At 42.2% G+C, this 25,872-nt stretch overlaps 2 protein-coding genes across 2 annotated transcripts in view; one reads left to right on the top strand and one right to left on the bottom strand.

Moving 5' to 3' along the window:
- insyn2ab (inhibitory synaptic factor 2Ab) overlaps positions 1 to 17,609 on the bottom strand; it is a 31,740-nt gene extending 14,131 nt beyond the window's left edge. The window contains exons 1-3 of the mRNA XM_061837798.1: positions 17,375 to 17,609; positions 7,343 to 8,480; positions 322 to 393 (exon numbers count right to left, since the gene is read on the bottom strand). Coding sequence (XP_061693782.1) covers positions 322 to 393; positions 7,343 to 8,475 — 1,205 coding nt within the window. The 5' untranslated portion in view covers positions 8,476 to 8,480; positions 17,375 to 17,609. The remainder of the gene's footprint in view (positions 1 to 321; positions 394 to 7,342; positions 8,481 to 17,374) is intronic.
- The window catches only part of LOC133510107 (receptor-type tyrosine-protein phosphatase epsilon-like), a 130,581-nt gene that overhangs the window by 15,181 nt on the left and 89,528 nt on the right, over positions 1 to 25,872 (top strand). Inside the window, exons 2-3 of the mRNA XM_061837797.1 lie at positions 22,881 to 22,990; positions 25,712 to 25,865. The gene's annotated coding sequence lies outside the window, so the exon portion shown is untranslated. The remainder of the gene's footprint in view (positions 1 to 22,880; positions 22,991 to 25,711; positions 25,866 to 25,872) is intronic.

Here is a 25,872-nt window from a genome sequence, read left to right as displayed (position 1 = left end):
CCTACAAGACAGCATTAGTATGCTCAAGGCAGGAATGACACAGACACAAAGTTCCCTTACCGGCATTATGTATAATTCTAACCCCAATTCCGCCATTTCTGCATGATTACATTGTCGTCTATAACTGAATATTGCAGTTACAGTCCCAAGTATATTGCTTCCATTTAATTTCAATATTGATCCTCTCCCCGCTAATCCATTTGCGTCCCCACAGCGACATTTGCTGCGAGCAATCCCTCACACACTGAACTGAATCAACAGCGTACAAAAACAGAGCTAAATGCAGAATTAATGACAGACAGCTGCAATGTCTGCACCCACCTGTAAATGATGCATGCGCTGTTTCGACAAGTGTCACAGTTTGCCGTGTCTTGCCCTGTTCGGTAGGTGAGCCTGCAGAGGAAGAGGAAAACAATAAATGCGTTACTGTCTGAGGGCTATCGGCCACCAGGCAGATTTGTTCAGGTTGTTTCGATACCCCAAGTTGTTTATTCCCATTAGAAGGGGTTCTGATCACGAACTCTGCTCAGATTTCCTTAATCAACTGTGTAGACTTGCTGATTTTACATTATCAAATTACCTGCCTTCCTCCATGACATTGTTTGATAACGCCTGGCCTTTCCATCTCAGCGACAGATGGCGAGTGGCTCAATGCGACGTGAAGCACGTGTAATGAAGACTAAATGTATTCTTGCAAATCTATGTGGGGTTCATTCTTTCCATTTTCAGATGACGGTACAAATTCTAAAAAATGAAAAAGTACCTGCTTCAGCTTCTTATTTGTTTTTCAATGGAACACATTTTGTCTTAACTTTTATGAGCACATTTTAAAAAAATTTAATCACTATTTAGGTATTGTGTTTGCCTACATTAAACCTCAGTTTTAATATTCAAACTGTGCATAATGTTCCTCATGGATTGCAAAAATATCAAATTTATTATTTGGGGATGAAACCTCTGCCTCGTTTTTATAAACACTTGGACCTTGGACACTTTTTTTTTTTTTTTTAAATGTTGGTCACCATGGTGGTACTGAAGGTTTTTTTTTTTTTTTTTTTTTTTTTCTGGTGGTACGAGGTGTAAAAAGTTTGAGACCCACAAGGGCAAAACATGGAACATTTTTCACACTTTAATATTAGGCTCATATCAGAAATACAGAATGGGAAAAGTGGGCTACAGGAATCAATTATCCTTTTTTAAATATTTATTTATCCAAGTTTAAGTTAGTGTCATGAGCAATGCTTGGCCACTGATCTCGGCAGTGACACCTGTCACATTCGGAGTGTAATTAGACGGGCATTTAAGTTGTAGTTTTTGTCACTGGCATATGCCAGTTTGTTGCCCTGTGTTAATGAGTTGCATTCACTTCCTGTGGGACTCTCTGCTTGTACGCATAAGTTAGAGTAACCCTTGTCACAGCGATTCTGTGCCCTTTTGTTTGATCCTGTCCTGTTGAGTTTGTTAGTTTGCCCCAGAGTCATCGGACCTTGCTGTATGTCTTTTGGATCCTGCCTAGCCTAGTGTTGCTGTGCCTCTCCCTTTTTGGAGTGCTACTCTGTGTATGACCCAGTTTCTGGAATAAACCACATTGAACATTATGCCTTTTCCTCGAAGTCCTGTACCGGAGGTTCTTGACAGTTCATGAAAGATAAGTCAGCTTGTTAACTGACTCATTATGTCCAAACCACCTTTGCAATCCATCAAATGAACCATCACCCATGTTGTGTATATCAAGGACAAACATACTTGAATCGTTATTGGAATCGGTTTTGTGCATTAAAGAAGATATAATTTCACTACGATTTGTCTGTCGAGTGGTATTGTTTTCATCTCGTGTCCACACGCGACATCACGTAAAATAGTAGACCTGGTCCAAACAATTTCTACAATCCAGATATTTTCAACATTTTATGCGTTTTGCATTGATGGATGAACTGTGCGTGTTTTGGAGTGATTTACAACACGTGTGCTGTTTTTTTGTGACATTTCATGTGCCTTGGTTCAAGGTTTGGAAACCTTTGTATCAGAATGTCTCGGCTGTGGCAGCTAACAAGCTAACATAACGTTACTAATGATCATTACTAAACATTTAGGCTAAGAAAAACAGACCAATTCAAATTCAGTCCTGGGGCAAGTTTTGTCAATTTTGTATTTTTAGATCTGTGCCCAAGATTGAATCATGAAAAACCTGTTTTTTTTCTTACTTTAAAACACACCAATCTGTCACTTTCTTCAGTTGCTAATTGAAAAGGCTAAGCGCAAATGATAGACTCTTAAATTCTGTGCATCGCCGTACACCAGTTTTTAGCCCTTATTCATCTCCATTTGCTGCAGACCCAAGACAATCAGCATGATAAATTCTTGCTCCTCTGTACGGTAAGAACATCCCGAGGGTCCCTTTACTGTCGCGAGCAAAAGCTGATAGAACAGGGGACATTACAATCCTCATGACACTTGTATTGCGCTGCATTAGACTAACTAGAACGTGTATGCGTTGAACTTTTTTTTTTTTTTTTCTCCATCCAGCTTGCAGTTTGCATCGTGATAGGGACTGTGTGTGTGTGGAGGTGGTGGGAGGGATCGTGCCTCATGCACGCATGTAATTGCGTGCTGTCACGGTAGCCCCGGACCCCTGACAGATGATATGTGGCGTGGCCGAACCTCGACGAGAGGTGACCTCGACCGAAGAGTGTGAGCGGAGCCGAGGGAAGCTGCTGATAGGCGCTCAAGGTCGCAGGGTTCATCCACCCCGTCGGCTCGGCAAAATAGGCGATGATAACTCACCGCGGCAATATTTGAAGTATGCTTACAAGCTGCCTTGTTATCTACTGTGTTGTAATTGAAGATTTTCCCATATGATCAAAGCTCATGAACCTAAATTTCTAATTACCGCATGCAAATATTACATTTGTAACAAGGGGTGCAATATACACAACGGCGTGGCGCGAGACTGCTATTAAGTCAGACTGTGCCACAAAACGAGAGAGAGAAAATAGTGGGGAAATAGAAGCTTCTCTTCTGAAAGTCATTCTCTAAGCTGACTGCTGGCGTAATTCCAATGTTGTGTTGTTTGCCCACGTCAGCTGTCCAGGGAGATGTCCTGCCCTCTTGTCTGTTTCACTGTCCACACACCCTTCTCCACACTACAATAAGCATTCCCCCTGCTAACCTGCGTACGCCCGCGGAGGTAATGTGCGGAAAGGATCACAGTAAGCGATGCTGACACACATTTTGTGTTTGACTATAGCGATGATGCTACTGGAGTTGGTGGCAAGGTGGATTAGTGGTTAGTACGTAACCCTTAGGGTTTTGGAATCTGGGCTCTGGCCTTCCCAACTAGAGTTGTCATGTTTTTGCTGTGCTTCTGTAGGTTTTCTCCCTCCTAGCTGTGAATGTGCCTGTTAATGGTTGTTTGTACAGACTCTGCGATTGGTTACTCAACAGTCCGCGATGTACCCTGCCTCCTGCGTAAATCAGCTGGGATAGGCTCCAGTTTACCCGTGAAGCTCATGAGCAATGTGGACAAAGCATTGACATATAAGTTGAAATGCAACCAAAATGGATGATAGAAAAATAAATCAAATTACTAATTTGCAAATGTACCTATTTATGCTATTTTGGGGAACCTGGCAGGAGAGAACATGCCAGAAGAATGGAGGAAAAGTGTACCAGTTCCCATGTTTAAGAACAAAGGTGATGTCCAGACCTGTGGAAACTATAGAGGAATAAAAATGATGATCCACACAATGAAGTTATGGGAAAGAGTAGTAGACCCAGAGAGAGCCTATGATAGAGTACCAAGAGAGGAACTGTGGTACTGGATGCGCAAGTCCGGTATGGTGGAGAAATATGTTAGAATAGTATAGGACATGTATGAGGGCAGCAGAACAGCGGTTGAGATGTGCCGTTGGTGTGTCAGAAGAATTTAAGGTGAAGGTGGGACTGCATCAGGGATCCGCTCTGAGCCCCTTCCTGTTTGCTGTAGTAATGGATAGGCTGACAGATGAGGTTACACGGGAATCCCCTTGGACCATTATGTTTGCAGATGATATTGTGATCAGGTGCTGAGGATGGAGCTGCCAAGCAAAAGAGCGAGAGGAAGACCAACGAAAAGATTGATGGATGTTGTGAGGGAGGACATGAAGACTGTGGGTGTTTGAGAGGAAGATGCACGAGATAGGCTTAGATGGGAAAAAGATGACACGCAGTGGCGACCCATAACGGGACAAGCCAAAAGGAAAATAAGAAGACCCTCTGTTATTTCTAGAAAATTACCCTATTCACTATTTTTGTGCTTGGCTCAAAGACTGGTTGACAGACAATCACAGGACACATTTAGACAAACAGCCATTCATATTCACATTCACACCGACGGACAATTTGTGCATTCGGGTTTTTGACCGTGAGATATTGGCAGAGTATCTGGAAAAACCCACAGGAACCCTGGAGTTAAGAGATTCAAACTCCAAACCGCAGAATTGTAAGACAGATGTGCTAACCACTAGGCCGAATGTGCCAAGCATGTAAAAAAATTACAGCTTATAGTACATAAACTTGTGGGACGGCTTTAAAATATAGCGGAATCTCAAAGTGAAAGGCTTGGCATAGTAAAACATTTGTTTTACTGTTTAGCCAATCCTTTATGTAATATTTTAACACCCTTTGCGGCCAACCATGAATAAAAATATGTTTGCCAGTATGATAATCATAGGATAATACGAAAAAAAGTTTGATAAAGTTGGACATTTAATAAAAGTGGGTTAGTGTTTGTAAGTTTGTCATACTTGTCATTCACCATTCTAACCATCCATACAAGAACTTAACCACTGTTAAAAAAAAAAAAAATTAGAAAAACAATAAACCACTGCTGTTAAAGAGCTGTTTTTGCATGACTTCTTTCAAATGATAGGTGGAACAGATATTTTTAAGTTGTAAGTTCTAAAAGTATGTTTTCATTCTCCCTCCACAGTAATTTATTCATCTGGCCAGCCATTTTGCAAGCCGCTTATCCTCACAAGGGTCGCGAGAGTGCCGGAGCCTATTCCAGCTAATGTTAGGCGAAAGCCAGACTACATCCAGCCACACGTTTTGTACGAATTCCTACACAATTCTGAGATTGCGTTACTTGATGATTGATCAAGAGAATCCTTTATTTTGCCTTCTTCTAGCCGGCCGCAGGATAGCACTTAAAAGTCTGACATATAATAAGCCACGCATGGAGATATAGCATAAAACCGCATTTTTATATTCCCTTGTCGTCGTCTTTGTCGGAACGATAGCGCGTTAAAGGTTACCTTTTCATGTGTTGTTACACCTGCATCCTCGCGGGACTATACACCACTCTAACCTTTCACAAAGTATCCACGGTAAAAGGATCGCCTCAAAAAAAAAAAAAAAAATCACACCATATTTTTTTTTTGTTTTTCAAGGTAAAGGAGAGGCAGAGTGTAAAGTAAGGCTTCTCTGTCTTGTGATCTCACCTCTCTCTCTCTCATAACCCTAATGGAGGAGTACAGTGAAGCAACTATAGCCGGCGCAAGTGTGTGGAGATGAAAGACACGGTGTTATGAGGCTGCACTAATTGGGCATTTAAAAGCCAGAGAACCGGGAAAAGCGCGAGAACCGACCCGCTCGGACACTGAATATAGATTAAGCTTAAATACGATTTACATCGTGTTGCTATAGGTTTTCGAGATGGACCCGAAGGATTCCTGCTTTTGCTCCTGGGGTAACGCCTCGGCTGATACAGCTCGCAAACTTTATGAAGGACATTAATGCATTATGACGTTTAAACCGGTCCTTCTTCTAATGAAACTCGATGATGTTGATGTTCAAGAGGATGATTGCATGTACATTTGGTCTAATATCACAATTGAAATAATGGACTCGAGAGTGCAGCTGCTGCCCTCCATTAGACCTTGAAAGTTTTTCTTGAGGTTTTCACTTGACAAAAGACACTGGTTGCTTGTCAAGGCACCGCGTTGAGTACTTTACTCCACTTTTTCTTGATGTGAACAGCTTCTAATGGATGCGAGACATCATCCAATTACCTTGCAACATGCTTTTCCCCAAACTGTTTTTTATGACTGTGAAACAAATCATCGGCGTGTCAGTTTAGTCAGTAAATTTCATCCATTTAACACAATGTTGACTCACTGTGATGCCTTTCATCCCAAGCTTCAACCCCTATCAAGCCTTTCAACCGTCGAGATGTTTGTTCAATTTGTTCATTGCCTGGTGTAAATTTAAAGTCAAAATCAAGTAGGATCCTGTCGGTGGAAGAAAATGGAATTAGGCGGGACTCGGTGGGATTCTATAATCATACCCAAACACATTGTATGGTAGGTATTTGTGCACGGGATCAAAAGCTTGTTAAAGGGAGGATTTGTTCGCCATTTTTTTCCCCAGTGTTTTGTATGAACAGTGTGGACGGAGAATGGCGGAAACAAGGCAATTTTAGGTAGTATCAGAGTTGTTAGAGATGGGTCAACATGGTGTCACAAATTCAGTATTTGCTATTGGCGAATTCACCCGTTTTCGAATTTAAGACCAAAAGAAATTATCCGTTTTTTGCTTTTTCATTTTGGAGCTCAGAGTAAAGCCCTGTCTAACATAAACCTAGAGACCATCTGTGTCAGCTTGATGCCAAGGAACTATGTCGAAGTGAAAGAAGGAGCTCCATATAGTCGGGCCACAGCTGAGTATGATAATAATTTGCCACTGAAACCTTTTTGACGGGCTGTCAGTTACTCGTAGATTTGTCGGAAGTATCTCTTCCCATTGGCCCGAGAAAGTAATAGTACAGGGGTACATCGCCTCACCAATTTGATTCATTTTGGGATCACACTTGTAACTCGAATCACTTGTATGACAAATATACTCTATACCAATGGAAACGCTAATAATCTGTTCCAGCCCTCCCATAAACAGGAATTAGGTTTTGTACAGATGTGCACATAATTAAAGGTACCACTGCACTGTGGAAAAGGCAAAGTTGGCATATTAGTGACTATTCTGTGACGGTTCTGAAGCAACCTTTTTTGAGAAATGGTTCGGGGAATCAATGTAAATGAATTTCCCTTGCAGAGAGTGACAATTTCTGACATGTGCTCGATGTGCAGCTGCACAGGGGGCCATTGGTGGTAGTGGTGCTGGGGAAAGCAGTTGCATCAATGCGCCCCAAAATATAAATTCCCATGTAAAAAATGTTTTCGAATGTGTATCTGTTGTGTAATGTCACTCATTTGTGTTTGTATGGGGAACTCGCACCTTCTGTAGGTGATGCCATTTCAAAACAATCTCTATCTTTCTCTCTGTCATCCATTCATCTAATGCCACTCACCCCTCTCGTTGTGCTTCACCTTTCTCCAACTCCTGAATAACTCCAAGCAGGACCTTGATGGTCTCTTGGCTGGAGTTGATAAGCGTCTCCATCACCTGCAGCTGTGCTTTGATATCCTTGTCATCAGATAAGGGAATTATCTGCCGGCCGCCGCCCACGCCCGCAGCACCGGTATTTCCCGAGGGAAAGCCCTCTCCCGTCCCCGGCGTCCGCTGCAGTTTGGAGGACGCCGGCACGTGCCTCGTCCGACACTGTCCTTGTGACTGTGACTGCGCCGAGCATTTGGCGCTGTGGGGAAGCGTCTGTGACTGCTCCTCGCTCAACTGCGGTCCTTTCTTTCTTTTACAAGCCTTTGAGGGGCTTCCTAAAGACTCCACTTGGGTTAAAGAATTCCACGCAACAGGGCCCCGGCCCTTTGAGCGCTCCTGTGCGAGCTCAGAGGTAGCCAGCTGGCGCTTGGAGGACCCGCCGGCATCCATATCTTCTCGGGCTAATCCTTTGTGTTTGGTCCTTGTCCGGCAATCCTGGTGGTCCAGTTCACTTTTGGATGAAGGGTCGCTCAGACGGGATTCTTGTGACAAATGCGACTCTGTACAAGAGGGTCCGTCCACACAGTTGGCGTCGCAAATCAAATCCTCCGTATCGCTGATATCATCAGTGTGATGAAGCAAAGCTTTGGTCTGTCCCACAATTTTACCCTTGCACTTTGAAGATACCCCGATGGGTTGCCCGTCCTCTCCGACTGCTTTTATATCGCTCAAAAAGCCATTGTTTTGTCCTCTGTAATCTTCCACTAAAGCGGCGTGTTTAAACGTGTGTCCTTTTTTCCTCTCAAAGGGAAAAGTCTTGTATCGTTTAGTCAGGTCCGGCGATGTCTGCACACCCGTGCTCCTTGTCACGTTCGGGATGGATCGTCTGGCCGGCATGGTCAAGTACTGTCGGTGTGTCACTTTACAAGAAATGGATCTCCTGTGTTTTACTTTGAACTCATTTTGTGCTTCACAGATATCCTTAAAGCGCACCTGCAAGGCCTTATTTTTTTTCTTCACCTGCTGTGCATCGAGGCCCGTGTCTGAATCGGAATCATCGAGGTCTGACGCAACCATGCATTTGCTGTCCTCTTTACTCACCATATTTCCTAAAAAAACGGAAGACATAACCTTTGAGTATATTTCAGGATTATGGTGAAGTAAAACAATTTGATATAATACCACAGATCCAGGAAGGGTGAACCCGGTTGAGAAATTTCAAGAGCAGCTGACAGCGCAAAAACACACAACCATCAATAATTTAAAAAAAAATGGTAAAAACAAGTGCAAAGAATGCAATTGCACATGAAAGCGTTTCATAGCAATTAATGATAAACGTAAACAAACCAAAATGTCATTTTATATAAACTGCATTCACCTCCCTGTTGATGTGGATAAAATGGATCCTCTACTGGAATAAATCCTCCCTTCATCATGATTATATTCAGTTTACCCTCTAAATCTTTTGAAGCTTATAAAATGGATTGTTTGTAGGAAATTGTCAGTTTAGAGATCGACTGTGGTTTATATCAATGCTTATGGAAGAAAATGACTCCAGTAAAACAAAGTTTATTTCACAAACTCCAACAGTGAACCACTGCCTATTTGGGTTTTGCTGTTCACAAATGAACCTGCATTGTTTTTTTTTTTGTTTGTTTTTTTCCTGTGGAACCTTTCCTCAACTCTTCACAGAAAACTTGTTTCATTCCACTTTTGTACTCTGGAACAATGATGGTACAAGATGCTGCCAAAACCTGACTAAGGGGAAGTAGTACAATGAAAGAATCCTCTAAGTCCCGATTCGCAATTTCTTAATTTTGGGGGGTACCTGTGTCACCTCTTGTTTGGTGAAGAACTGTCCTATCCCAAGTGTTCTTGTGCTCTTTCCGAAACACCCTAAAATGCCACAACGGGCTGCCAAAGCCCTGTCAGATAGAAAAGTAGTGCTTTGGTGCCAAATCCAAAGATGAATGATACTCAATATCATACTATGTGTTAATGCCTGTGGTTTAAATAATTAATAAACATTTTTAACATTTTCATTCTTTGCGAAGATGAGATACACAGGGAAGATAATCTATTGTCGTCATGACTGGACTTCCAATGAAAAGCTTAAAGTGCCACTGTCGTGAAATGCATGATTTTTAGTATGTTATTAATGGGAAAAAAAAGGCAGCTGGGATGTATCCATCAGTTTTGTCACTACACAACATGATTTTGACGTATATGGCTTTTTGTCACCCCCACCATGAAAATCCTCTCGATGGATTTGCTTTCGAGAAGAAGCAGGAAGTGTTGTTGGTAGCAGACGCCCACTCAAGTATTTTTACCTGTCGGAAGGTAGCTTGTTGTTCCTTTGTGTTAGCCAAAATGCCGACTCATTGTATTGATGGATATTGTTTGAACACTGGGGAGGATGGATTCATTCTTCATAGTTTTCAAAAAGACCCGGTTGGTCGTGAAAAATGGATTGCACGGGTGCAAAGGACGAGAGCTTCGTGAGTTCCAAATGACAGGTAGATGTGGGAAAAAAAATGATAGTTCAGGGGGGGGGGGGCGTAATCCTCCCAGAATGTAACAAAAGATCCGCGCACGTAAATCAGGGGTGCTAAATGTGTCGATGTACCCGTTGGCGCCGAGCACGGCTCATACATACTCCCTGTGAGTCTGTTAGATGTGATCCGCATATCATCTACATATGGCTCGAAACGACTGGGTAATATTGCCCCGGTCACTTCACTCGATTGTGAGATTTTCTCTTCTTTAAAAAGAGCTTCCGTATCCCATAGTAAGTGGCACAATGTGTTATCAATGGCGAATGTCCCGGTGTGACGTAATGAACGGAAGGTGCAGGCAATATGGCGACCACTTGGATGTCGAATGAGACTTCCGCAACTTTGCGCATGGATGACTCGCTCCCCGCTCAGATTTATTTTTTCGTGTGGACATTGAAGTGAATAATTTCATATATATTTTTCATTACAATGTCTATTTTAGAATGTTTGTAGGCGTGAAACTTGACCTTTAAGGTGGAGATTAAAGATCCGTTTCAAACCTCAGATCAGAAAAGACCATGTTTTTTTTTTTTTAAATCTGAGGCTACTAATTTACTCGCAAATATGTCACTCTTGTTTATCTTGTAAATGCATAAATCTGATTGTCAGTGCCTCATCAGCTCTGATCCTCACCATGTCTTTGGTGCATTATGCCTACCAACTGGACTGAGTGGATATTACAGTCTGTAGCAATTTTTTTTTTTGTGTCTTTCTGTAGCAGATGAGTTTTTTTTTTTTTTTATTATTATTTTAACCAGTGGTGTAGCTGAATCGTCCCTTCTTTGTTGTTTCTCTTACGTACAGGATGAGTAGCAACTAAGCTGTGAGCGTGAAATCTTGCACTATCTGGCATTCACGTTGGAGGCAGTTCTGAGCTCTCGGAGTGCTCTGATTGTTAATGTTCACGTGGTCTGTGTGTGCTTTGCTGCAAAGCAGTTTTTATTGCTCTCCACAAGACCTGCACGGGATTTCCCCCCCCCTCATATAAATGCGGCTGCGCCGCAATGATGAAACACAAGTCTTCATATTTCTGGTTTAGTGGGTGTTTAGGGCTCAATTAGTGCAGGTGAGAGTAAGCTTATGCTGCTCATCCCCACATTAACATTTGTTCACACATAGTATATTGAGTTGCTGAATGTGTTAAAAAAACATTCCAACGAATGGTTTTCTTTGACAGTTTGAGTTAGTTTTTTTCATATCCTATCTAACGACTCGCTTCTATTATTTGTCGTACGCCGTAGTCACAATTACGTTCTGTATTATCCAGATTTTTATGGTCGCACTTTGTCCTTTGCCATTATACATTGGTGTGTTTATGCTGGTCACTCTCTGTAATTTTCCCAACATGCACTAGGGATTAATTGATCGCTAAAGGCAATATATGTCATGGCAAAATTCATTTTTATAGTAGGGGAGAGAGACCGTATAGATGTTGAGGGCTAAATGCATTGCATCTATGCCATGGCAGAATTGAGCTCCTCCAACCGGTGTCCACCAGTAGGCTCTGGAGTTCCCCAGGGCAACATCATCATGCAGACATATATATATATATATATATATATATATATATATATATATATATACACGTTATCACAAATCTGTCCGGCCTGACCTTAAACTCGAAAAGGCTACGGAGCACCACATCCCGATCCTTTTTAATTCAGTCGAAGTAAATAATTGTATTATTTAAAAGTAAAAGAGCACACACTATCACGGAATTTCTGAGCTATCAGTGAACAGAATCAGAGCTTATGTTTGTACGTCGATTTATGTCCCTCATATAAACATGAGGAATGTTTGCACTTTAATTTGTCATTGTTAGCACAGTGTAATGAAGTACCCCTGTCAAAGGATTCTAGTTTTGTCTTTGTAGTTATATGTAGTGAACCTTGAAATGCTTTGATCGAATTGATATTTGGATTCCAACCAAGCGTTGGTTGTTTATGTTCGTTATACATGCGTAATTACACTATGAAGGATGAGCCGCCTCATCAATTGTGAAGTAGTACACATGGAACATGTGGTGGAAAGCTAGTTGAGAAGACGCCACTTGATGAACAAAGAAGTAGGACTAATTTACTGCCATTCAAAGAAGTTATTTACAAGAATCTCCTGCTTGAATAGTGAACTTTAATCGTTGGAACAATATAAATCCATCACTCTGTTTGATGTGGTGTTGGCTTTTATACTGGGCAGTGAAACGTTTGTAGGACAACAAACAAGCCCATGCTGTAATGCTGTGAAAACAAAATGGGTATATCGTATTTACATTGCATTTTTCTGGAGGCTTATTTTTTTTTTTTTTTTCTTCGGCTGTTATGGTTTTACATGCGTGAAATTGACATGCGACATCCATCCATTTTCGATACCGCTTGTCCTTGCTCGGGTCATGGGCACTATAGCATATTCCTGCCCACTTTGCGCAGGAGGCGAGGTACACTGTGTACTGGTGGTGACACTTAACATGGCAGATATATATATTTTTTTAATTTTAAGACTTTGTTAAATGCTCAATTACACATTAACAGAAGTGTTTCTACAGAGAGGAGAGGATGCTAGAGCAGTTATTAAAAATATCTACTGTGTTCACCTGTGTTTTTATGTCTACCCCCCCAAAAAAAAAGATTCTAGAGAAAAGTACTGCGTTTTGTAATCTTAAGCCCCTGAAAATAAAGCTACCCCAATGTAAACACTAGAAGGTCATTGTTAGCCACGTTGATTTATTCGGAGGCTTCAATATTGAAGAAATCATGCCATTGTCTTTTCTCTCAAATGTTGTATCTTGCTAATACTTGCTTACAACTTCTGATGGCATGAACATATCCCACAATGCTTCGAGCTAGAAGAGCTAGCGACCAGATAACTCGCAAGCTAACAGGCTTCCTTGGCTTCTCTCCTCCAGCTTCTGGGGCTGCAGGCCTGCCCGTGGCATCAACAACTCGCCCGGGAATTAACAAAAAACAAAAAAAAAAAAAAATCCTACACTTAGCTGTTTTGTAAACTGTGGCATTTTTGGGCCATAGTCATAGTTAGCTCATTAAATGGCCTGCTTTGGTGGTAGTAATGGTCGGACATGTGCACATAGAATTGTTAAAAAGATTGCTGTTTGTGCCCCATTTTTATCCTTGTAAATAAGAGCACTTTCATCTCAAGTGTGAGTCCAGAATCCTTGGGACCGGTGCCATGCGTTTCACCTTGCAGACTGTCCCCTGTGACTTCACCTCCATTCAAACGGTGGAGGACATGGAATATGTTCAAAGAGAACCGTTTGATCTCGCGCGCCTTAAGTCACGATAAGGAATTTGGTGCCCGATGAGAATAGTACTGCAGCACTGCTTGCCTATCCTTATTATGCACAAACAATATACTTTGCTGTCTTGTGAATTACACAAAATTGTTTAGAAAAAAGGAGGAGCTGGATATATATTTTTTTCAGGGCGGGTTAGTATTTGTATAAAAGCATTGCCTGGCATGCACTTTTGATTTCAGAATAGGGTGCTTGTCAGAAGCAGTCTTGGATATAGAACCTACTGGGTGAGCTCGATTCCACATGGGAGTCTACTATTTCATTAGGCAAGAAAAAAACAAAAAACGCCAATCTCACACCACTTCAGGGGTAATCGCGTTGGCTCAACATCCGCTGCGAGTGCAAAAAGTGTCTCATGTCGCTATAAAATCATGTGAAGCAGCCACGTGGTAATCGCACAAAAGGAATTAGAACGAAAAATCTCTTCCTAACACACTTAAGTGACGGCTGTATCCCGCACAGTTGGACGAGAATCTCATTGTCGCCTCTTTTCTCCTCTTCCCAATCTTGCGCCTCCTTCTACCCAGGCAAGCTATATCCCTGCAAATGACCTGAGGTCCTTCCCCGATTTGGCCCCAGCTATCCCGAGGATTATGAATAATGCATTGAGTCTAAAATTGCAAAAGTAATCCTCTGAAATCTCCTTATGTGCGCTGGCAGACCATGTTGTCAGTTCCAATTGCCCCTCGCTCCTTCATGTTAAAATGTACGAGGGTTAAAAATATACACCTCTGGCTATGACGCAGTGATTGATTTGTTATGACCACGATGTTCTATAAACTCTGAAAGGAACGCCGATGGGGTGTGTTTCTGTTTCCTATGCAATAGGAGTTGCAAAATTTGCTGACTCAGGACTTACGCCCCGTCCCCCACCCGTGGAGAGAAAGTGGCGACTTAGCTTTGGATTGCCTTACATACTCGTCGGCCTATATGGATATTTACATAGGATAAACCGGTCTAGCCTCATCTCATTAATGTGTAAGTAATGCTATTAGAGCATCTCGCCCCACACGGGGACGTGCCACTGCGTCGTTACTGGATACGCTAGGGTATGCTGTACGCAATTCATTTTCTCGCAGGTGGCGCTCCACACTCCACCCAAACACATGCACTGTGGATTGCATGCCGTGTAGTCATTGAGCATGCAGAGGGTTTTCCTGCATACATTTCAGAGTGTGACATTGCACCAACGACATCTTCACAAGCGCACCGTAAAGGACAAGCTCAAACACACTGTAGATTTCGACTCTCTCATCCACACGCTGAATCTATTATAATGCCGTTTGTCTAAACTATGTGTTATGTATACAGTTATGTACAGTGGGACATCTAAAGACAAACGTATCAAATTTGGGGTTTGAGAAATGATGCATTACGCAGGCTATATGCTCACTGACACTCGAATTTTAGTGTTTTCCTTCCCTTGTGATGCAAGTCAGCGAAGGCCCAATCCTCTCATGTCTTTGAAATATTATCCTGATTATTCTGCGGTTTGTGTTCGGTGAGAGGGTTTTTTGTTCCGTCACAGCTCGGAAATCGCTCGATGCCGACGACGGTGAACGTTAAACCTGTTCAACATTTTCTGGACATAAATAGAGGAACAACTGGTCCTGTTGAGCAGCGTTTTCATCGTTTACTGAGCCAATCTAAATTGGACAAATCTCACGGCATCCCACGAAACAAAAAATGGCACCAAAAATGAAAACTGAAATGGTGATCTTGTCTCTATTTACTCACCAATATACTTTCTACACTGAGTGAAATGTGGACCTCAGGAAGCCATGACTTATTCCGTTGTATGGATGGCAACACGTGGAGACGGGTTTATTGTACTTTCCACCATCTAATGGAAGAGCATTTATGGTAGTTGTTCTGCCCCTCATTATATGTTGCTGGCATAGATACTGAGATGAACACATATATATTTTTAAACATGAATAATGATGATCTCTCACGGCACCATGGTTGGGAATCACTGATTTTGAGTATTTATGGAACGGGTTTTTCAAGTCCCAGACCTGCTAACAGCGTTTCTTATTATTATTATTCTACGATAGTGACCCAACCATAGTTGCGATTCTCTTCACTTATGAGTATGTTCGTGTGAGTTGAGGATCTTAATATAGAGCTTTGCTACCACCTTGTGTGTGACAATGAACTATGTTGAAGTGGTATGAGGAGATTTATGAAATGCTTTTCCCAAATCTTGTGGTATGTAAAGACAATTTTAAACCTTTTTGGGTGGTGTTGGTGTCAATTGTGTTTTTCACTGTGGCAGGATTCTGGGGCAAATTGTGCAGTACTACACTATTTGCATTTTCTGGGTGTCTGGATGCACTGTGGCATTAATGCTGCCTCTTGCAAAGCAGTTGGAGAAATGGTAGTGTGTGTGGTGGGCTGCGTTTGTCATCTCAAGTTCTGGAAACCACTGTAAGAGCAGTAAAACATTTTTTTTTTTACTCATTTAATGTGTGAGGTTTCTTAAAGATTTTAAAAATGGGTTCAGGTGTCGGAATATGGTGTGTTCAGCCACTTTTGAATGGACGTCACATCAGCACATCAAACGGCATTAAAGGCAGGAAGGATATTCACAAGAGAACATCTTTGAAAGCAGGAAAAACTTGGGCTGGTCCAAGTACTGAGCATTGCAGGGTTGTGCCAGTCAGAGATGATCATGGGCAGCCATGCAGAGACCTGAGAGTTGTTGGTTTTACATTGCTAGGTCTTCCTCGGACTTTTAGCTGCGGGCAGTACGGATCGGCTTTTTGTGAACAAAGGACTTTGATATTTGTTTGACAAGGAGGAGTTCTGAATGAGGGTTGAGACTCCTACGTTAGCTTTTCGCTCTAGTCTGCAACTGGCTAGCTGCCATATGCTTTCTACTTGCGATAGAAATATTATTATACTATTTGACAGTTAAAATGTTTACCAGTGTTTATTACCCCTTATCATTTGTCAATAGAGTTGTTTAAAGAGTTTTTAAAAAATGCTTTCTAATGTATTCATTTTATAATGGTAATTATCTACTTAGGCTTGGAGGACATTTAATCATGCTAAAATGTTTCAACATTGCCCGTACAGTAAATTAAGGTTTTATGATGGCGCCTGGGATTCTGCAATGAGTTATTCCCGATATAATTGATTTCATTGGGAAATGTTTTGAAAGTCAACCAAGCGTCACTGAATGGATTGTGCGCGGCCACGGTCACAGTTTGCCGCCGTCATATTGTTTTGGGCGATTTATCAAAGCCTTTGGAGCTGTTGGAATGGACAACATCCTTTTGTAAAATTAATGTCAGGGAGGTTAAATTAGAAAGGAACATTTGGGGATTAAACCCAATTTTTTTTTTTTTTTTTGCACCCACAGCCCATCAACCTGATGAATCCATCGAGTATAAAAGGGTTGGGCTACGGGCGCACAACCTGATGATGGAGTGCGATGCGTATTTGGATTTATGTAACAAGTGAAAAAGAAACTGCTGAGGTAGGCAAGTTGTGTTGGCACCCTAAAGTCTTGCTCTCAGTGATTCCCGTTATTCCAGGTAAGCTATGACGTGCCTAGACGAGAGGGGAAGGCGAGTGGCGGCGAGTAAAAGTGTGCGGCTTTGTACATGATGCAGTACCCTTGAGCTTCCCGGTTTACAGATGATCAGTCATCATATTCCTGAAACCAGCATGCTTACGTCCGCCTTGAGAGCCGCATCACTCATTCCATATAAATGTGTCATGAGGCTCGTAAAATCTGATGTCTTTCCTGATGAAGGACAGACATTCCTACAGTCAATTATTAGACGCAACTCTTGAATCCTCATTAATATTACTGTCTTCCCACAGGTACAGCATACTTAACGATTACATTAATTTAAATGCTGCATGTATGTCACCTACAAGCATTTGAATCACCTGTCATTAGAGGGGGGGGGGGTTTGCAATCAAAAGGCTGCACTGATTCTGGATGCAGAAATTCCCCCTCCCAAATCTGTCTTATGCATGCACGCAGAGATCCCACGTACACATGCAACACGAGTCGAGACAGTATTTTATAATAATTCATGCTCAGTTATGACACCCACATAAGTTCTTGAGGGGCGTCCCCTCCGATTGAAATATGTTTAACTCAAGTAGGCTTTACAACTCTTACCTTGAGGCACAGATCAGAGGTGCAAAGGACAAGCGAGCGCCTCTCCCCCGTGGACCAAGTGTCCATCCGTGCGTTCATCGGGCGCCGTCCTTGCGTCCAGCGACAGAGGCAGGCAGTGCAGTGACAGCTGGAAGAGTTGTGGCACATCCGGCAGAAATTTGAGCTTGTGAGAGTGCGTCAAGAAGACAAGACATAGCCCTGAGATCTCTGTGACTTTCTCCATCGCACATCTGGAAATGACACTCTTGCTCCCGCACTCACCTAGTACAGGCGCTCACGGCGGAGATCTCCATCTCGCGGCGCTGGTGCTGCCGCTGCTGCAATCCCTGTGCATTCATGATTGAGTGGAAGTGTGTATGTGCGAGGGAGGAATGCGGGGAGAGGGTGGGCTGGTGGTTGTGTGGATGTGGCACGCAGGTGGGGGGGAGGAAGGAGAGGAGTGCACGAAAGCTGCCGGGGAGAGTCCGGTCGGCGTTCCGCATCGCTGGTGAAGACCCCCTTAACTTGTCCTCCACCGGCTGCATGTTTTGACACCGAACTGTTATGTAATCCAAATAGGGGTTTAGATGGCGAGGGGAGGGGAGAGGACTGTAGAGGGTTTGGGATGGCGTGGGGGGCTGCTAAAATGATAATGCATTTTGCTTTTAATTGGATGTCTCGCTCACCCACTTCCACTCCGCCACCGCCGCCTCTGCCCGTCTATACATCTGACGTTGTTTACGAGAGGTATTGAAGAGGCTGAATCGAGCCCGCCTGTCGCACAAAGCGGGGGGTCACAAAAGTGGAAAAGATCCAGTGTAGCGGTCGTCTTAATGAGACGCCGAGACTGGTGGGAGAATTAAATAATGTGAGAAAGTAATAGAGACAGTGAGTCAAGCCGAGAGAGAAATGTACTTGTGCGCCGGTAGCTGGCTGCTATTGATTCTGCAGCCACCTGATATTTATTAGGCAGCCTCTGCATTCGTTTCCTCTCTCTGCGGCCTAATGCTGTATGCAATCCTGTCAATAAAGACAATGAATCAACTCATTAGGGGTCTCGATTGCATCAGTTATAAATGTATAACTTCCGCGTTATAAGCAATACAAATCTGATTGGCTTATTTTAAACAACTTTGCTTGCTGTCGAACTCGATGGGGGCTTTGGATGCCATTTCTTGGCCGGTGTTAGCTGATCTAATTTGCACATGCCAACATTGCATTGTGTTTCCTTCAATGCCATCGAAGCCCAATAGGTTCAGACTTATTTTTTTCTTCAGGAATCAGTTGCCTTTATGTATCAGCTGTTTCTATTTACATATAATGGTCTGAATGAAATAACCTCATTCTCTGGTACGGTGAATATCAAGAGCCACTTTCAAACAATGGGCGCAGACCAACTACAGTACGTTATCTGCAAAAACTTATCATGCAGAAAAGCTCACATGCACACAGGTGTGATGCGCCTACTATCAAATCAGAACCAAATGGAAAGCAGAGCTGCATGGAGTTTTGTTGGGTGCACATAGTCAAAGCGGAGACACGGAGTTTCAGCTCCCTCCAAAGATTTTCTATTGGGTTTAGGTCTGGAGACTGGCTGGGCCACGCCAGAACCTTGATATGCTTCTTACTGAGGCACTCGTTGGTTTTCCTGGCTGTGTGCTTTGGGTCATTGTCATGGTGAAAGACCCAGCCACGACCCATCTTCAATGCTCTGACTGAGGGAAAGAGGTTGTTCCCCAAAATCTAATAAATACATGGCCGGGGTCATCCTCTCCTTAATACAGTGCAGTCGTCCTGTCCCATATGCAGAAAACACCCTAAAAGTATGATGCTACCAACCCCATGCTTCACAGTAGGGATGGTGTTCTTGGGATGGAACTCATCGTTCGTCTTTCTCCAAACAGGGTTAGTGGAAAAGTTCCATTTTGGTCTCATCTGACCACAAAACTTTCTACATGGCTCCTATGTATCATCTGAATGTTCATTGGCAAACTTAAGATAGGCCTTGACATGTGCTGGTTTAAGCAAGGGAATCTTCCATGCCGGGCAGGATTTCAAACCATGATGTCTTAGTGTATTACCAACAGTCACCTTGGAAATGGTGGTCCCAGCTCTTTTCAGGTCATTGAGCAGGTCCTGTGGTGTAGTCCTGGGCTGATTCCTCACCTTTCTAAGGATCATTGAGACCCCACGAGATGATATCTTGCATGGGGCTCCACTCGGTCATGTTTCGCTTCTTACATGTTGTAATGATTGCTCCAACAGTGGACCTCTTTTCACCAAGCTGCTTGGCAATTTCTCCGCAGCCCTTTCCAGCCGTGTGGAGTTGTACAATTTTGTCTCTGGTGTCTTTGGACGGCTCTTTGGTCTTGGCCATGTTACAAGTTTGAGTCTTACTGGTTGTACGGGGTGCACAGGTGTCTTTATGCAGCTAACAATCTCACACAAGTCCATCTGATTCAGGATAATACATGGAGTGGAGGTGGACTTTTAAAGGTGGACTAACAGGTCTTTGAGGGTCAGAATTCTAGCTGATAGACAGGTGTTTAAATACTTATTTGCAGTTGTGTCACACAAATAAATCGTTAAAAAAGTCATACGTTGTGATTTCTGGATTTTTCTTTTTAGATGATCTCGCTCACAGTGGACATGCACATACGATGAAAATTTCAGACCCCACCATGATTTGTAAGTGGGAGAACCTGCAATATAACAGGGTGTTCAAATACTTGTTTTCTTCACTGTCGCTTGGTGGGGTTGTCATTGTGATGCCTGGGTGGACATATCCAGGTGCCATATACACTACATGCAGGATAATGTATGAAGCGCTCCTTCCACATAAATAACTTGTCCCCCTGTGGGAAATGCACGAAGTTGGCTTCACACCTCCACCTTTCAATATTGTTCTCCAGCAGACGCTGTTGTAGGCCACCTGTTGCAAGTTACCCTTTAAGGTACAATATTACACTGAAAACAGTTTAACAGTATCAACTATGAAATTTGCCATAACACTAAAACATTTCTATTGCTAGCCCCTTTTGCATAATTCATTTTTCCCGTGTCTTTTTGTATTGAATGGCATTATGAAGCTGACCCAATGAAGTCATCACACATCTCATTATCCGATTAAGGCACGTTTTGTGGCTGTGTAAAAGCAAGCACACCTGAGGCTATTTACTGCTTGACTGGGTTCTGTGCAAATTGCAAACGAAAGAAAGACATTGGTGGTGTTTGAAACTGTAAACAGAGGAAATGTCGGTTGCCTTCCTGAGTCTATGAACAAGAATTTTAAAATAATTTGCGAAAAATAGCTTTGATGTGACAATTTTCACTTTATGACAGAGGATGACAAGAGACACCATGAACTCAGCTAAATACTTTCTCGTGATGTTTTTGTTTTTAGAAAAAAGAACAGAAAAGGGTCTCTCTGGGAGTTTAGGGGGAGTCTCTTTCCAGTGACAATGAAAGCTGTACATTGTGTCTTCATGTAACCGGCATTGATGTGAAAGAGTGACGGACTTTTCCCCAAGTTCTAATGATTGCTCATTGCAGTGATCTGCTGACTGTTGTCTTATTGATTTACTCGTATGTCCACCACTCGGCCAGGCCTGTTCTTAAACATGACGACGAGCTTCTGGGCCCAAGTTGCTGCGCGCATGCTGATTGCAACACTGCAGCAGCAGTCTAATCCATTCTCGTCTTGAATTCCATCCATTATTTGTACAGCTTATTTTAGCGGCGGGCCTTTCATTTACTTTGTGGTCATTCAGCGGAGATTTGCCAGAGATTATTCCGGTGCTTAAAGACCCTCGAAATTCATAAAACTGTTTCTAAACACATCTTAAATGTTTGAAGATAACAGCTGAAGTCTTAAATACTGAGAAGTATGCAGTATTGAATTGTGAATCTGACCTGAAGTCTAACATCCACATCCAGTATATGCACTGGAAACAGTCCAGCCGAAAGAATTTTTATTTTTCCAAAATGAGAACAGACAGTCGAGAATAAATGAATACAAGTTCATGGAACGAATATTCAAATTTAGTTTGTAAATGTAGGTCAGTGCCAGAGTGTTTAGGCCAGCAGAGGCCCTGTCGGCTCTCAAAGCCAGCCGCTGTTGCTTATCGTGATCGGGGTTCTGGGGAGGTGCGGCTGATCCCCACATGAGTCCGGTTGGAAGGGAGACCTCACCCTGGACTGGTCGGAAGACGGTGACAGGCCCCATATAGAGGCAGACACCCATTCAGACTCTCAGTCAGTAAACCGCCTGCGTGACTCCTGTGCGTAATGAGTGCCACAACACAGTTGACAACCGGGTAGAGCTTCACCCCCTCGAACTGATTCGTTAATCCCCTTTCTTCGACTACATGAAAATGCTTCCTCGTATTCATGCAAAAAAAAAAAAAAAAAAAAAGACTCCTGAAGTACTTGATGACTGGCAGTTTAACCATTCATTATGGGGTGGTGGGTGGGAGGGGGAAGGACAGGAGCCTCTGGGCTGTTGCACATGCGGAGACTTTCAAGCGTTTGAGTGAAATAGAGGAATGCGCATTTGATGAAGATGTTACATAAAAGATCGAAGGAGAGTCGTGAAAGTTCTGACACTACCCTATTTCTGAGATCATTCCGCGCTTCCGCGGGGAACGCCTCGGTCTCAAAGGTGAGGTGCGTGCGTAGTCAAATAAATATCCCACATTCACAGCGCTTCCCTAGGTGGAAGGGAAATGCTTAAATTAGCATATGAAAAAGCGAAGCCGGCATTCATACGTTTTTATCTAAATTGTTTGCCAATGTTGTTTTTTTTTTTTTTTTCTTTTTCCTACTGTATGCCGCCAACTCCCGGGGTTCAGGACAAGAATGATCACTGGAAATAGAGAAATTGAATAAACAGGACTCTTTTCCTCTGAAACCTTGTGCATGTACTGGTATCTAAGACTCGGTGGATTATGCTCAAAGATAGCATGTAGTCAGGCTTACAAATAATCAGCATGCTTAAATGGCACTCCGAGGTTGTCAAAATAAGACTCCTTCATCATTAGTCGACAAGAGATTTAAAATTTTTTGGTATCAGCAGAACACACACTGTGCAATGTTTATGTATTAATACTCTGGTTAGTCAGTTTTGAAGACTCTTGCCAGATTTCTCACATTATACAATGACAAACAAGCAGTTAAACCATTTTTTCTACGGCTCGTCTGTCGTGGTCTCCGTTTTGGTCCGATTGGTTTAGTTTGTTTACTTTGTTAGCCGGGTCCACCTGTTCACGATTATCCCCCTCCCTTGTGTTGACCAATCAGCTCCTTCCAGCCACTCGTGTCTTGTCCAGGAGTTCCCCGTTGTCTCGTCAATCTCTTTTTATCTCCCCGGTTTCCTTCAGTTCTTGTCAGTCAGTTGCGTTGTTGTCGCTCTGTACCACGTCTTGTTTCTAGTTTAGGTTTATTTAAGATTTTCTTTGTTTATTTGGTTGTTGGACTGTTTAGTTTGCTGTTTTTCAAATGGAATATATATAAATATATAATTTTTTAGATACCTGGACTTCTGCCTTGCGTCTCTGCTTCCCTGCACTTGGGTCCACCGCGTCTTTGCCTTGCCTTCACTAGCCCCTGAATGTGATGACATTCTCAGTAATTTTACAGGTGAGCTCAAGTCTATTTCATCAGACTGAAATAACTGGCAGGGTTCACACAGTTAAACCATTTCTAATACAGTGATCATGGTGGGATGTATGTATCGGACCCAACCGTGATATAGAGGCACCACAAAACCATAAATTGCTGCTCTCACACCCAATATAACTTATCACACCTCTAAAAAACCTTTAAAATGTATTTGAACAAAAATATTCAAGCATAAAACAGGAAATATGTGATCAAAAAGAAGTAAAAACACTTGTTTTATAGTATGGAATGTCCCTTCCTTATATTTTGGTTATTTTTCTTATGGCGATACACCAGTTGGGCCAAAAGGATGAAATGTAAATTGCACCTAAATTGGATTTTTTTTCTTTTTTTTTTTTTTGGACCTAATGTTGTGTCCTAATGACAACTCATTCCTCCACAAGACAATATTCAATTATATTGCGCTTTCTACAGGTGAAATTAAGTGTTAATGCGTTAAAATCTGCCCCATTAGACTATTGGGTCAGTTTTACCCTAGTGAGACGCTATTAAAACCAGCGCAATTCATCACTATTAATGTCCATACAAAATTGCCTATTAAAGCAAATGCTAATTTGTCAAGATGTTATAAAGGTCCGATAATTAAACACAGAGCAAATAATGGGGGGGGAAAAAAAATCAAATTTATTACATGACGCATCATTTCCCCTTTTGGTTGTGGACTATTCCGTCGGGAATGTGCTGGAAAATCAGTCCCATAATCACAGGGTGACAATCGTCAGCCTTCTCTCCATCCGCCGCTGAAAACCGTCTCCTTAACTATGAAGAGTTTTGTGTTTAAACTGCGGTCTGATAATCATGTTGATTTATGTGCTGTGTACCCGGTCCTCGCGAGGCCGCGTTCAGGCCGGGCTCAGCTCACGGTGGGCGGATTCTCCTTGGATCAACAGAAATGAATGACAGGAAATGTGTGAGCACACTCTTTCATGTTTAATACAATTTGGATTCAATTTGGGCAAAGTGCTTGCAGTTACTGCTGCCTCAGAGAGCGCTCACGGAAAAAGAATATTGGAACGATTAGTGTACAAGCTGTCAAACTGTAGCCACGGTGGTCCTATTCTTATTATTTTTTATTGTGTTTTAATAATGGCAAAGTTAGACAAAGTTTTATTAGCGGTGGGGGGAAGCAATGTAGCATGGGTCGAAGGAGTAAGTCATTCAAATTTGGGCAAGTGGAAAGTGAAAAAGGGTGGTTGACTGTAATTGTTCAATATGTGTGAGTTATTTCCCTCTATGGGAAAATAGTGATAGCATCAGCGCCAAAATTTTGATTATAACACACACACTTGAGAGTTTCCTTAATGCTCAAAGTAGAAGAAAATGCAAAATGTTGGTTGAAAAGCCCAAATGCAGTATACTAAGGCTCGTAAAGAAGATGAAAATGACATTTCCTACGCAAATCCTCAGATGAATATTATGTTCTCTACCTAAATATTTGACTATTTGGATCTATTTAGTAGAAAATTTAATTAAATAACTTCCATTAGTCAAAAATGCAGTAACATACATTTGATTAGAAAGTATTAAACCGAACTAAGTTGGACTGGAGTATGATAAAAAAAGAGAGTTGGGGACTCACGCCCACACATTGAGGAATTTGATCTATGGGCTACCTTGCGACATTAAAATGAGATCTTATGTAGGCTTTTGATGGTGTATATTGTACTTTTACTTACTTCTTTACTTTTTTTTTAATTATTAAACCATAAATAGAGTAACGGGAAAAGAAGAGGAGGGTTATTTCAGAGAGAGAGAGAGAGAGAGAGAGAGAGAGAGAGAGAGAGAGAAGGAGTGATCAAAAATAAAAACAGTGGGAAGTAGCAGTATATATTTAAGTTTTGCTGTAAAACAGTATATACATACTTTATATCCTGTTTTCTGTTACTTGGGTGTGGCCGACTGCATCTCACCAGCTTACAACCTGGAAATGTATTTTTAGCCATTGTGCATTTATGGTAAACCAAAGCCCCCCACCCCCTGTACCTTGCTGGTACAAATGTCGTTGGATAACAAAATACTGTTTACTCAATGCAATTACATAATCACAGATCAAATTTTAATTGCTACAAATAAGATCACAAAAGACAAATGTTATTTACGGTTTGTGTTCATCCAGCTGGATAATTGCAAATAATGCATAAAATCCAGCTAGCAAAAATGGACTGCTAGCATGATTGACAGTTGTGTGATTTATTACACTTTTACTCTTGTTTTGTTTCCCCTTTAAAGAATACAATTTTTGTAATCATTGTGCTGTAAACAATCTGAGAGCGCGGCCTACACTTGTTCAAACTTTTTATCTCGAGAGGATCGTCGCTGAGCCCAGTTAAGCCTCGTGTGCTTGTTTCCTTTCAAACAACGCCGAGCTGAGCGTTTGTTTGAATTGCAGCCCGTATGATGAATCAGATCGGGCATCCATTTATTTAGATTATCAAAAGGAAGAATCTCCACAGGAGCGTGCAACGAAATTAATCTGCAAACATTTCTCCAAGATGAGTTTTGCGTGACATTAAGGAAGGTTATTTAATAACGGTAATGTCACTCTGCTGCGACTTCACTAATATGAGAAGTCTTCTTCCTTTGACTCACCAAATATGCCCGTGTGGTTTCCGGGTGCGAGAACATGTCATCTCTGCTCATCTGAATAAAACCACCGCTACTCATCCACTTTCCCTTAAGAGCTCGTATTTCAGTGGTCTCGCCATCCGGTTGGGATGCATCGGAGCAGACGAATGACCTGGTGGAGCTTGAGGCGGCGAAGCCATGACACAGCATCTTCGAGGATTGACGTACCGAAGAGACGCCACGGTGTCTACAAGCTTGTCAGCCACAGGTTGAGT

The sequence above is a fragment of the Syngnathoides biaculeatus genome, chromosome 12 (assembly GCF_019802595.1).
Source record: "Syngnathoides biaculeatus isolate LvHL_M chromosome 12, ASM1980259v1, whole genome shotgun sequence".
Lineage (NCBI taxonomy): Eukaryota > Metazoa > Chordata > Actinopteri > Syngnathiformes > Syngnathidae > Syngnathoides > Syngnathoides biaculeatus.
Note: the sequence above shows the minus strand (reverse complement) of the source record. Positions and strands in the feature narration are given on the sequence as shown.